Source organism: Coturnix japonica, chromosome 11, assembly GCF_054131305.1.
Source record: "Coturnix japonica strain WE chromosome 11, WE-NBRP24, whole genome shotgun sequence".
In the NCBI taxonomy this organism is placed as follows: domain Eukaryota; kingdom Metazoa; phylum Chordata; class Aves; order Galliformes; family Phasianidae; genus Coturnix; species Coturnix japonica.
The window spans coordinates 20,017,728-20,028,837 of record NC_140673.1 but is presented as its reverse complement, the minus strand read 5'-3'; the positions used below and the strand labels follow the sequence as shown (position 1 = coordinate 20,028,837).

The window sequence follows — 11,110 nt, the reverse complement described above, 5'->3', positions numbered from 1 at the left end:
GCCCGGAGCTGCGGGGTCGGCCGTGCGGCCCATCGCTTTATTGCTACAGGAAAAGGCGGCTGTACAAAAATAGAGTTTATCCTCCCGTTATTTTCCTTCTTTTTTTTTTTTTATAACAAATAATAGAAAAAACAAAACAAAAAAACGCTGCGGGCACGAGGAGCCCGAGGCCGGGGCTTCGCATCAGCGCTGGGGTTGCATGACACCCGGCCCCGCGGGCCCAAAGTCATAAATAGGAGCTGCCGCTCGAGAACAATAAATAAATAACTTAGAGCAATAAATAGTTGAGTGCCGCAGCGCCGCGGGGACCCTCGGAGCCGGGCAGGGACCCGGGGCTGGGGCTGAGCGTCGCCCCATTCTGCTGCACGTTGGCCCCTGTCCTCGGGGAGCCCCCCCGGGTGCTCCCTCCTGCCCCGCTCCCGATGCTCGCGGGGATGTGAGGTCAGCAGTCCGGCACAGGGATGCCCCATCCCCTCCATCTCTCCCAGGTGGGGGCGCACCCCCCGGCTCTGCTTGGCACTGAGCGGAGGGGCTCGGTTTCAGAACCACCCCCGTCCGCCGCAACCGTGTCACCTCGGTCCCTCGTGGCCGTGTCACACCGGGACCACCCTCCTGCCTCCCTCCAGGCTGGGGATCGGCAGGGTGCATCGAGCCGAGGCCGAGCCGGCAGCTCCCCATCAACCGATGCAGCTGCACTCGGCCGCCGAGAGCTTCTCCACCGTCTGCCACGTGTTCTGCACATCCATGAAGGACACGGCCTCGTAGCGAGTGGGCCGGCAGCAGGGGTGGCTGAGCACGCGTTCCTGCGGCCCCGGCACGATGAGCTGCTGCCGCAACAGGCTGCCCAACGTCAGGTCGTAGTTGCTGCGTGCCCGGTGGCACGACCCGCTGCAGTACTTGAACAGCACGATCTCGTCCGAGTTGAAGCCCAGCCCCAGGTCGCGCACCTTCACCATCAGGTTGCGGATGTGGCAGTTGCGCCCTCGGGCACCACGCGAAGGTTTCCGTTGTCCCTTCTTGGCTTTGCCGGTGCCCGTCGGTGAGCGCTCGGCTCGCAGCAGCAGGTCCTCCGCCAACTCCGTGCCACCTGGGGCTCCCGTCGTCACGTTGTCACCTGTGGGTCAGTGGGACAGCACTGTCAGCTCCTGTCCTCCCAGCACCACCGAGCTCCCCATCCCCTACAGTGTCCACCTGTGCCCAGGATGGATGTGCTACCAAACCCCAGGGTGGCAGTACCAACACACACCGTGCAGCTGGCTCCAGGCGAGAGGCACCTCCACGCCGTCCTCCACACTGGCAGTGGCCATGCCCCGCGGTGTGGGGGCTGCATCCAGCGTCTCGTTGCAGTGCGGGGTCCGCACGGTGCCGGCCACCAGCCCGGCCAGCAGCGACAGGATGGCGAGGACCCCCCAGAGCATCCCCTCCTGCAACACAGCAGAGCACGGTGGGGTGAGCGCCGGCCTTGGAGATGGAGATGGGAATGGGGGATCCTGACCATCATCGGCAGCCAGGCATGGGCTCACCTTGGGCTGTGGATGCGTGCTGGGTCCTGCAGGTCTTGGCTTTGGTGGTCCTGCTTGCTGCTCCATGCTGGCTGCAAGCATAGGGTGTGTGTCAGTGCTTGTGCAATGGCAATTGTGCAGCCCAGCAGCTGGCACACCATTGTCCCACCAAGCAGTCCATCCCCTCCCTCATCTCCCAGCTCCCCATCGTGCATCCCATCCCCATTGACTACACACCCACACCCCCCGTGCACCCCTCCCTGGGGATGCTGGCAGAAGGGACTTTGCCCAGCACCTCTCCTTGGGAGGACGCAGGCCGGCTCTTCACACGAGCAGCCCAGGATGCCAGGCTGTGTTATAAGGCAGTGGCTGGGAGTGCCACAGAGTGGGGGCCCTTTTCCCATGGCTCTTCCCTGGGAATGTTTTTCTTCCTGGCAGTGGGAGCCTGACCTCGGGAGCTCCAAATCCATTAGCACAGGGTCCCCTGGTGCAGCCACCCCTGAGCCCCACACTGCCTGCCCACCATGCTGCCTGGAAGCTGAGGCACACAGCCCCAAGCAATGCGGCTGAAGGGTGGGATGGGTGTTTCCCATGGGGACACAGCACTTCAGCACACTGCTCTCTCCAAGACCATTCCACCCCAGTGCTCCCACCCGCCGCCTGCTGACCCAGCCACACAGGGACAGGGCTGTCCCCTTGGAGCTCGGTGGCATCCTGCAGCAGGGACTTCCCCTTGGCTTTCTCCCCAGTGCTCCGTGGTGGAGAAGCATTGAGACGGGACATGCTGCAGAGAGCGTTGCTGGCCTAATGATGGGTGGAAGCAGCCAGGGTGCTGCCGGGGTGAGGAGACAAACTCCCCCCAGCCCTTGAGGAGATGCTCACCAGCCCCCAGGCCCTGTTGCTGCATGGGTGGCACTGAGCCATGCCATGCCGAGGGGCTGCCATGGGCACTGCCAGGCCCTCCAGCCCACTCTGGGGTCCGAGCACCGGGCAGGGCTGGCAGCAGGCCCCCGCCGTATCCCCATCCTGGCCAAGCACGACCCACGCAGCACGTTGCTCCCATGGCGTCCCGTGGCCCCGTGCCAGCCACTGCTGCCAGGTCATGGTTTTCCCAGGCCGGCACCCCCAGAGGGGCCATTCGAGGGTCCCGTGGCCCCGTCGGGCTGAACCTGGGCCCCCCGTCCCTGTCCTGCCGCCCCGCCGCGGCCCCTCAGCCCAAGCAGCACATCGGCACGGGACGGGGGCCCTCGCAGGCGGCGGGCCCGGAGCCAGGAGGTGACACAGCCGTGGGGCCCACGGTGCGGGGTTGCCGTTCCTTCGGCCCCGGCCCGGCCCGGGCACCGCCCGCCCCCTGGGAGCCGCGCACCGCCGGTGGTGGAACGCGCTCTGCCGCCCCGGTCCGAGCGGGAGCATCTGCCCCGGGAGAGGGAACGGGAGTGCGGCGGTGCCGGGCTGCAGTACAGGCTTCTCCCATCCGGCGGCAGCACGGCCCCGGAATCCGCCGAGTGCAGCGGGAGGGAGAAGGTCGATCCCCGCAGTAGCCCGCGTTTGCTCCGCACTCTCGTGGGGAGAACAGGCAGGGCTCAGCCGGGCTCCTGGGCACCGCAAGGGAATGGCAGCCCCGCAGCCCCGGCTGTCTGACAGCGGTCCGAGTGGGAGCAGCCCCAGGCACGGCTGGAAGAGCCCCGGCCGCTGATGGGCTCCGCAGCTCTTCCCAGGTCGGCATCAGAGCGATCCAAGCGAGGATGCACCCTCGCTCGGTTCAGCTTGCCCCCTCCGCCCCCCCAACACGCGTCCCACCCCCGGGGCTGCGCACCTCTCGCCGCTCACGCCGGGGAGCCCAGAGCTGAGAGCGCGTGTCCCGGCATCCCGGGGGCTGCTCGGGGCCGTGCATAACGCCGTGTCTCCTGGCCGTGCCCTGACACCTCCTCGGGCACCTGCGGGCACCACCGCGCTGTCCAGAGCAGGACTACGCGAGGGGTCGCCCGCAGATGACTCGAGGCTGGCACCTGTCCGCGGTACCGGGGGAGGCCGGGGCCGGACACGTGGGACCACGAACCGAGTGGAAGCGGACCCTCCGACCCTGGGACCCGGGTAGCGCCGGGCCCCGCGTCCCGGTGCTCCCACCGGCACTACGGGACGCGCGGTCACTGCGGGAGCTGCCCCGTTCCGTCCCCGCACGCCGGTACCGGCTGAGCCCGGGTTGCCCGACGTGCCCAGCGGGCTGTGCCCGGCCCCGTGCCCCGGGCACTCGCAGCGGGGTCCCGGCCTCTCCCCGGCCCGGACGCGGAGCCCCGTTCCCCGCCGCGGCTGCCGAGCGCCTCCGGCCGCGCGGCTCGGATCGGGCAGTCCCGGGAGCCGTCCGGCCGGGATCTGCCCCGAGGTCCGGGCCCCCTCTCGGCTCTCCGCGGGTTTTGCCGGTCGGGGCGGGCGGCGGAGCGGCTCCCTCCCCCCCCCCCCCCGCCCCGGTGTTCCCGTAGCGCCGCTGCCGGCAGGCTGGGACGGACGCTGCCGCCCGCCCCCCGGCCCGCACTCACCGTGCCCGCGGCGGGGACCATCCCCCGGGCCGCCGCCGCCCCGCATCGCCTCCGCTCCCCGCCGCCCCCCGCCGCTCGCCGCCGCCGCGCCGGGGCGGGGCGCGGGCGGGGGCCGGCGCTGCCCCGCCGACACCGGCACGGACTCCGTCCGCCGCTCGCCGTGCCGCTCCCGCTGCGCCTCGGGGGTCGCGGCGCGGGTCCCGCTGCGCCTGGCGGTGCGGTGCCGGGCCCGGCGGGCGGGCGCGCAGTGCGGGGTAGCGGCGGCTCCATCCCGCTCCCTCCGCAGCCGCCGGTGTCAAATTCCAGCGGCCGTCACCTGACCGGCGGGGCGGGCACCGGCACCGCGCCCCGAGCGGCACCAGGACCCCGACCCGCGCCGGACGAGACCCCGCCGGTAGCAGGAGCCGCACCCCGCGTCGGTACCGGGATCCACACCGGCCCCCGAGCTCGGAGGGAGATTCGCACCGCACCGGCGGCGGCACCGGGACCCGCTCGGGACTACCGGGCAGACGGAGCCCCGCAGGACGGACCGGCGGACGGCTGCCCCGACAGCGCGTTGCCAGCGGCACGGACGGAGCCCGGGGACAGAACTCAGCCCATCCCCGGGCGCTGCGGGAGGTGGGGACCGAGCCCCGCGCGTGGGGTGGCGGCAGCCCCACGGCGTCGGGGGGAGACCCACGGAGCGCCCTCACTGTCAGCAGCCCCGCGGGGACCCCTCGCACTCGGGGACCCGTCGGGAGGGGCGGCCCGTGGGTTCCGGAGGAGGCAAACGGGAACCGTCCCTACGGCGCGTCCCACGCACCCGAGCCACCTCGGGCCACCGTGTGCCTCGCGTGCGCGTCCGGAGGAGGAGTCCGCCCGGCCGCGGGCCCTTACCTCCGCCCGCTCCCTGCCTCCCTCCGCCGGGGCCGCCGCAGGCCCGGGGGACATGGGGGCCGGCTGGCGAGCCGAGCCGAGCCCGTGCGAGTCCTTACGTCACCGCCCAGGGCCCTCCACGTCCATCCCGGGCTCTCGAGTGCTCCTTGCGAACGTGCCAAATCCCAGGGCCGCCTCCGCTCGTCCGCTCGGCCCCGCTTCACGTGTGCTCCCCGGGACGGAGCGGGCCGACGGGACGCAGCCCGGCCCCGGAGCCGTCTGCTCGGATTATCCAGCGTGGGGATGACGGCTCCGCTCCCTCCTGCGGCATCACCTGTCGGGCAGTGTGAAGGCTGAGCTGCCCCTGCTGCTGGCAGACACGCGACACGGAGGTGCTGTCCCCAACATGTGCAGGGGGTTTCTGCCATCTCTTAGCAGGTTTGGGGGTACAGGAGCATCCCTGTGGGACAAGGAATGGGTTGCTCTGCTTTGCAGGGATGGAGAGCGGAGCAGTGAGGATGGATGACCACTTGAAAACGGTGCTCACGAGTGACATGCTGTGCCCTGGGGTGCCTGGCTGTGTCTGTAGGGCAAGAGCTGTGTCTACACTGGGGAGATGCCCACAAGATGGGCATAGCACAGAGGGGTGCCCAGTGGACCTGTATAGTGCCCATGGTGTCCCTTGTAACAGGATGGCAGCATCCTGCCTCTTACCTCTCCTGTCCCTTTGTGGCTGCTGTCCTAGAAGACAGAGGTCCTGGCTCCCTGTTCAACACCTGGAGATATCACCCGCAGCCCAGTGACATCCCAGTGTCCAAATCCCAGCTGCTGCCAGTAGCTACCTCCAAATCACCTCTGCGTCTGCCCTGCAGGGCTGGGGCTGTCCCCATGTCCCCAGCCTCCTCTAACGTCTGTCCCTGCAGGTGCCACCCGTGCATGATGCAGACGGGGCTGACGTGCTCCAACAGATGACACGGTGTGACAGAACACATGTGGCGGAGAGCTGTGACGCAGATGGACCGGCCGCTTGCATCGTCCCTGCCTGGTGGTGACGTGGCTCCTCCGGGGATGTCTGCTACCAGCAATGTCTGTTTCTGCCAACCTGGCTGTCCCCACACGCCCTGCTCTCAGGCTCTGTGCTCCTGGGAGCACATCTGGGTTGCTCCAGGCTGGTGGCATCAGTGACACTGCTTATAGAGCCAGGAGGAGCAGAACAGGAAGGAGCAATCTGTGCATCTCTGTAACCCGCAGCCGTGCAGTGGGAGCTGACTGTCCCTGCAGTGTCCCACCAGTGCTGGCAGGAAGCCACCGCCTGCATCTGGCAGACCTGTCACCCACTTGGAAGCGGCCGCCCCAAGCAATGAGACTTGTCCCACGGCTCTGGAAGCTCCCCAGAACCGTCAGGATTTGCAGGAGGGGTCACATCCTCCCTCTGGGCCCTGGCAGGTGTTGGAGTCGGTCACAAGATCGGCCCCCGGCTTCCTAAACTGCTTCCTTCCTGGACACTGCTGCGGTGAGAAGGTCAGCAGGCCGGACACCTGCCTTTGCCGTGCTGCACCCAGCCCCATGGCTGCACGGCTGGGAGCAGCCCCAGCATGAGGACACCATAAGAGGGACTCAGCTGGAGGACTGTGGCAGGTGGGACACCAAACAGCCTTGAAATATACATGATGTGCACCCACGCTGAGCCCTCTCCTACGCCCTCAGTCAGCAGGCAGGAGGAGGAGGTAGCAGTGAAAGCAGTGAGTACAGCCTGAGCCAGGGAATCCCTCTGCCCGCCACAGGCAGCAGAAGAAAGAGGCCAGTGGAGCTTGTTTGATAGCTTTATTGCTTCTGTGATATGACTGAATTGATGTGACATAAAGCCGGCTTGAGGAGCCTGCCAGACTCCCACCTCCCTGCCTAGAGGGGAAATTAAAACAAACCAAAACAAAAAACAAACAAAACAAACAAACAAACAAAAAAAAACCAACAAAAACCTGCAGAACCTAAAACTGGCTTTAAAAACTCACTGAGTTCTCGTACCTCAGTGTGGCACAGTACCAGCTCACAGCACTCCGAGCACTCCCTGTGTCACCTCGGGCTGCAGAGGAGCCCAGAACTGAGTGGTGGCTGCATGGCACGCACCAAAGGACCAGGCTCTGGCCCTGCCGCAGCCCCCAGCCCCAGCCCTGCACCAGCAGCACAGCCACAGCCGCTGACATGGGGCTTCCCCAGCCCTGACCTCCCCAGCCTCTCCCCTGGCAGATTCCCTGCCACCCCGATGGCCTTTCTGCACAGCAGCGTGGCAGAGCTGTCAGGCAACCCCGCTCTATATTTAGGCCTTGGAGAATTCCCCTGGGCTCTCCTTTCTGAGCTGAAAAAGGTGAGTCATGGTGAGGGAGAGGCAGAGACTCGCATCCGTCCCACTGACCCTGCCCTGACCCGCACACTGCTCGGAGCTGGCAGGACTGCTGCATTTCGGAGGTGGCTGCAGGTGCATGCGAGGAGACAGCCAAAGGAGCAGCTGCCAGCAGTGAAACTCAGTGCTGTGTGCTGCCATGGGGTGGAATGTACCAGCATCACCTCCAGGGCTTGGTCAGAGGGCTGCACTTGTCTCACTGATGTCAATGAGACAGTGAGATGGGGGAAACCCATCACCTCCATCTCCTTCTGCTTGCAGGTGGCCCTGGGCCATGTGCTCAGCTCCTGGGTGCCCCACCGGGGTGCAGGGAAAAGCCCAGGGTCACCATCAGGACCTGTCCCCAGCCATGGTGGGGAGCTGGGATGCCAGGGAAAGAGGAGTTTCCTCCCTGGAGCCTGTGAGCTGGAACATAACGGAGCCTTGCAGCTTTGTAGTATTCAGTAAAACCAATTGAATCAAACTGATGCTATCACAGGTCTCCATGGGGCTCCCTCCACAGCACCTCTGGTGGTAGTGAGGAGTCCAGCACTGACACAGAAGGCTCTTCACCCTCCTCCTGGCTGCAGTTCCCTGCTCTCTGGCATCTCAGCTCCAGCAGCTCGTGGATGGGGCCCAGCACCCCTCTGGGGCTCCCACAGCAGCAGCTGAAGACCCGGTTCAAGCATTAGGGTCTAACTCAGGGCCAGGTCCAGCCCAGGCACCTCCACTGCCGCTATGGCAGAGCCTCTGCTGCTGATGGCTCCTGTGCCCAGGGTGCCACATACAGATTGCTGACAGAGGGAGGGTACCCAAGTGAGTATGCCACAGCTGATGCTCCAGATCTGCTGGAAAGCCCATCTTTTTGGGCTGGATACTTCACGGAGCATCCTAGGGCAAACATGTACCTGAGGCAGCAGGGAGCACCCAGCTGGCAGGGGTGGGGGAAAGGAGTAGGGAATCAGAGCAAGGCAAGCTGCAGTCCTTGGAATATGGCAGATACAGCACCATTACCCAGCCAGCATCCCTGCAGGGTCACCTCCACCAGCCCCAGTGGTGGCCTCAACACAGGGATGTGGCTCAGAGGCTGCACTGCAGTTTCCCCCAGCAGTCCCCCTCCTGCCCACACTCTCCAGGTGGACGAGATCATCCTGCTGTCCTCACACTCAGCCACGGCGCTCAGTTTATTCCAGCTCCTCTGAAATACGTACACAAATCAAATGTGCAAATACTGCATCTCGGAACCAAGACAGCAAACGAAGGGACATGCTCCTGAGAGCAGGAGGAGCAGCAGTGCTTGAGCAGCACAGGAGGAGCTTGGACATGAAGTGAGCAGGGGCCGAGCAGAAGGCGAGGGCTTCCAACAGGACCCCACATTTGCCAGCAAGCTCCATCATTGCTGAGGTCACAAGTCACTTAAACAGGGAACATGATCGAGTCTGGAACATAAAACATCTCCGGTGGCCTGCTCTTCAACTGCAAAGCTTCAGATCCCCACGCAGTATCTGACCTCCTTCTGAAAAACAAACCACTGATTTTCCCCACAAAAACAAAGCAGGATGCTGTCCAGATATGGTGACACCGATCTGCATGGACTCCACGAGGGCTCTGTACAGCAAGCACAGACCTGACAGCCCCGAGCACAATGAGGTGGGCTCCGCAGCGCTGTAACAGGCAGGATGGAGGGTCTGCTGCAGGCAGAGCGCCACCAGTTCCAGCGTCAGGGCAGAGCAAACAGCTATGGAATATGCAGCCAAGTGAGTGGCTGCTGCTGCCGCTTCTACGCAGGAAGTGAGGAAAAGTGCAGTAAAACAAACCCGTGCTCATCTCTAACAAGAAGCTCCAAGTGGAGAAGGAGGGAAAGCCAACCTCCCTTTAAATTATAGCAGCACCAACAACACTGATGTTTTGGACGGACTTGTTTCCCTGGGGAAAAGTCTGAAGGTGGTGAGAATGCAGATGGAGCATGGAGAGGCCGAGCTTTCCGCAGGGCTGTGCACAAGCAGACTTGCTTTGCACCTTGGTAATTCTACGTTGATTCCAGCAGAGTTTCTTTTAAAAAATAATACTTTGTACATTCAGGCACTGCTGCCTCGGGGCAGCGTCACCTCCCATTTGGCACAAATCGCTTTATTCACAAACCTTTCTTCTCTCTCCTGAGTCTTTCTTGTTTAATTCTGGACACAGAAGATCCGTCTGTGATGCAGAGTTCAAGAACTGCCCACTCAGCCCCTCGCCCGCCTCCTGTCAGCTCCAGGACTGGAGGCTGCAGATACAACCCTCCTGTAGCCCGGCGATGCGAGAGGGCCTTCCCAGAGCACCAGGGCATCTCTGTGTGTCTCCAGGGAAGTGGGATTCTTGTGGAGGGCTGCCAGTGCCTGCTCCCAGAGCCACAGCGTGTGTCTTTCTCTCCTCCCTTTGAGGCAGGGGCTGCAGCTACTCAGATCCCACTGGTCAGGTCCGTGATGACTCGGGCTTTCACCAGCTTCCGCAGGAACTCCTTCTCCCGTTGGATGTTGTGTGTCCAGGACTAGAAGGAAATGGGAAAGACAGAGGTCAGCAGCTATCTCAGCCTCCCACACCCCACATCGTGGGAGGATTCAGCTGGGGCAGAGCAAGGAGCCGGGCCCTGGTGCCACCAGAAGAGTCCATGCAGTCCAAGGACCTTCTCTATCAAAAGCAGATACAGCAAGCAGTCAGACTTGTTAATCTGAGGCAGGGGTTGGGTCTGTTTGACACAGTGAGATCTGGGCATCCCAGGTACCTTCGCCTTGGGCAGACATACCAACACATGTCCAACAGCACAGCATTAAGACCCATGTGTGCGTGGAGGATGCTCGTCCTGAAGTGTTAAGGATTTGCTAGTCATATGTCTTGTCTGGCAGAGTTCTCTCCTAGTGCTGTGCGCTCCTCAGCATTGGATTTCTACAGCAGGGCAGCAGCCCCTCTACACAAAACCAGCCCTGCTGAGGCCGGCTCCTGCCTCCGCTGGCCCTAATAACAGGAAATTGCATGCTAAAGGTTACACTAATACAATGAGAAGGGTGAAATGGTCACATCTCCCAGCCAGGCGCTTTGGAGCAGTGATTGCTATAGCTGTTGGCAGCCCACCCAGATGCGTTCCCTGCAGCAGGCTTTAGCAGTGATCACAGTGTCTGCCACCACCCCACTGCGCTGGTACTGTTACAGCACTTAATGAAAGCAGTGAGTAATTTGTCCCCTGGGGAGACAGAGAGCAGGGAAAAGCAACTTTCCCCAAAATCTCCCAGTGAGACAAGAATGCCAGGGAAGGGATCCACGTCTCCAGCACAGTGCTCTGGGCAGCAGGTACTACTGGGTCTAAGTAAGATCTGGGATATAATCGCTCCAGGAGAGCTCCCCAGAAATGGCTTCAACCAGCAGAATAAGGACACTTTGTCAGCATCAAGCACCTGGAGCATCAAGGAGCTCAATTGTTCCTAATAGCTCAGGCTCATCCCTCTCCCGTGTCTTTCTGTCTCATCAGGCAGAGGGAGAAGCCAATCGGTTTTACCCAATTTGACCTCCATGCATCCTGTGGTTTATATACATACACAGAAAGTGGAGCAGCAGCCATTTCTGAGCAAACCTCAAACATCAGCTCAGGCCACAAAGCAAGGAGGCAAATAGCTGGGAAAGGCACAAGCAGAGCAGGAACGTAAATACAGGAGGTGGGTGACAGCACTTTGGGTGATACAACTGCAGTGCCTTACACCACAGCCAGGTCTGGTTCCTGCACTGCACACCAGGCTGCTGGCCAGATGTACAAACCTCAAGCTGTCCTCACAGCATTAGGGCTGCTCTGTACCCCAGCCACA

The 11,110-nt window shown here is 63.1% G+C and overlaps 2 protein-coding genes across 9 annotated transcripts in view; both read right to left on the bottom strand.

Annotated features, from left to right (window-relative positions):
* Window positions 1–10: 10 nt before the first annotated feature.
* ARTN (artemin) lies at window positions 11–5,055 on the bottom strand. Of its 3 annotated transcripts, none has more exons than XM_085512332.1 (4): window positions 4,040–4,330; window positions 1,524–1,594; window positions 1,247–1,424; window positions 11–1,114 (listed from the first exon to the last, which is right to left on the bottom strand). In XM_085512332.1, the coding sequence occupies exons 1-4, from the start codon at window positions 4,083–4,085 to the stop codon at window positions 678–680; spliced, it is 732 nt and encodes a 243-aa protein (XP_085368458.1). In that variant the 5' UTR covers window positions 4,086–4,330; the 3' UTR covers window positions 11–677. The 3 variants fall into 3 exon arrangements, with proteins under 3 accessions (XP_085368458.1, XP_085368456.1, XP_085368457.1); XM_085512330.1 differs by lacking the exon at window positions 4,040–4,330 and adding an exon at window positions 4,916–5,055 and having other exon boundaries at window positions 119–1,114; XM_085512331.1 differs by lacking the exon at window positions 4,040–4,330 and adding an exon at window positions 3,319–3,434 and having other exon boundaries at window positions 119–1,114.
* A 1,648-nt stretch (window positions 5,056–6,703) lies between these two features.
* ST3GAL3 (ST3 beta-galactoside alpha-2,3-sialyltransferase 3) overlaps window positions 6,704–11,110 on the bottom strand; it is a 138,748-nt gene continuing 134,341 nt past the window's right edge. For all 6 annotated transcript variants that reach the window (XM_085512326.1, XM_015870384.3, XM_015870386.3 and 3 more), the window contains one exon: window positions 6,704–9,804. In XM_085512326.1, the coding sequence (XP_085368452.1) occupies window positions 9,715–9,804 (90 nt within the window). In that variant the 3' untranslated portion in view covers window positions 6,704–9,714. The remainder of the gene's footprint in view (window positions 9,805–11,110) is intronic.

What these genes read in the sequence shown, in the direction of transcription:
- ARTN (XM_085512332.1), bottom strand. Translation starts at nt 4,085, where the DNA reads ATGCGGGGCGGCGGCGGCCCGGGGGATGGTCCCCGCCGCGGGCACG. An exon ending in TGGTCCCCGCCGCGGGCACG is followed by an intron (nt 1,595 to 4,039) that starts GTGAGTGCGGGC and finishes CTATGCTTGCAG; the next exon opens with CCAGCATGGAGCAGCAAGCA. An exon ending in CGCCTGGAGCCAGCTGCACG is followed by an intron (nt 1,115 to 1,246) that starts GTGTGTGTTGGT and finishes ACTGACCCACAG; the next exon opens with GTGACAACGTGACGACGGGA.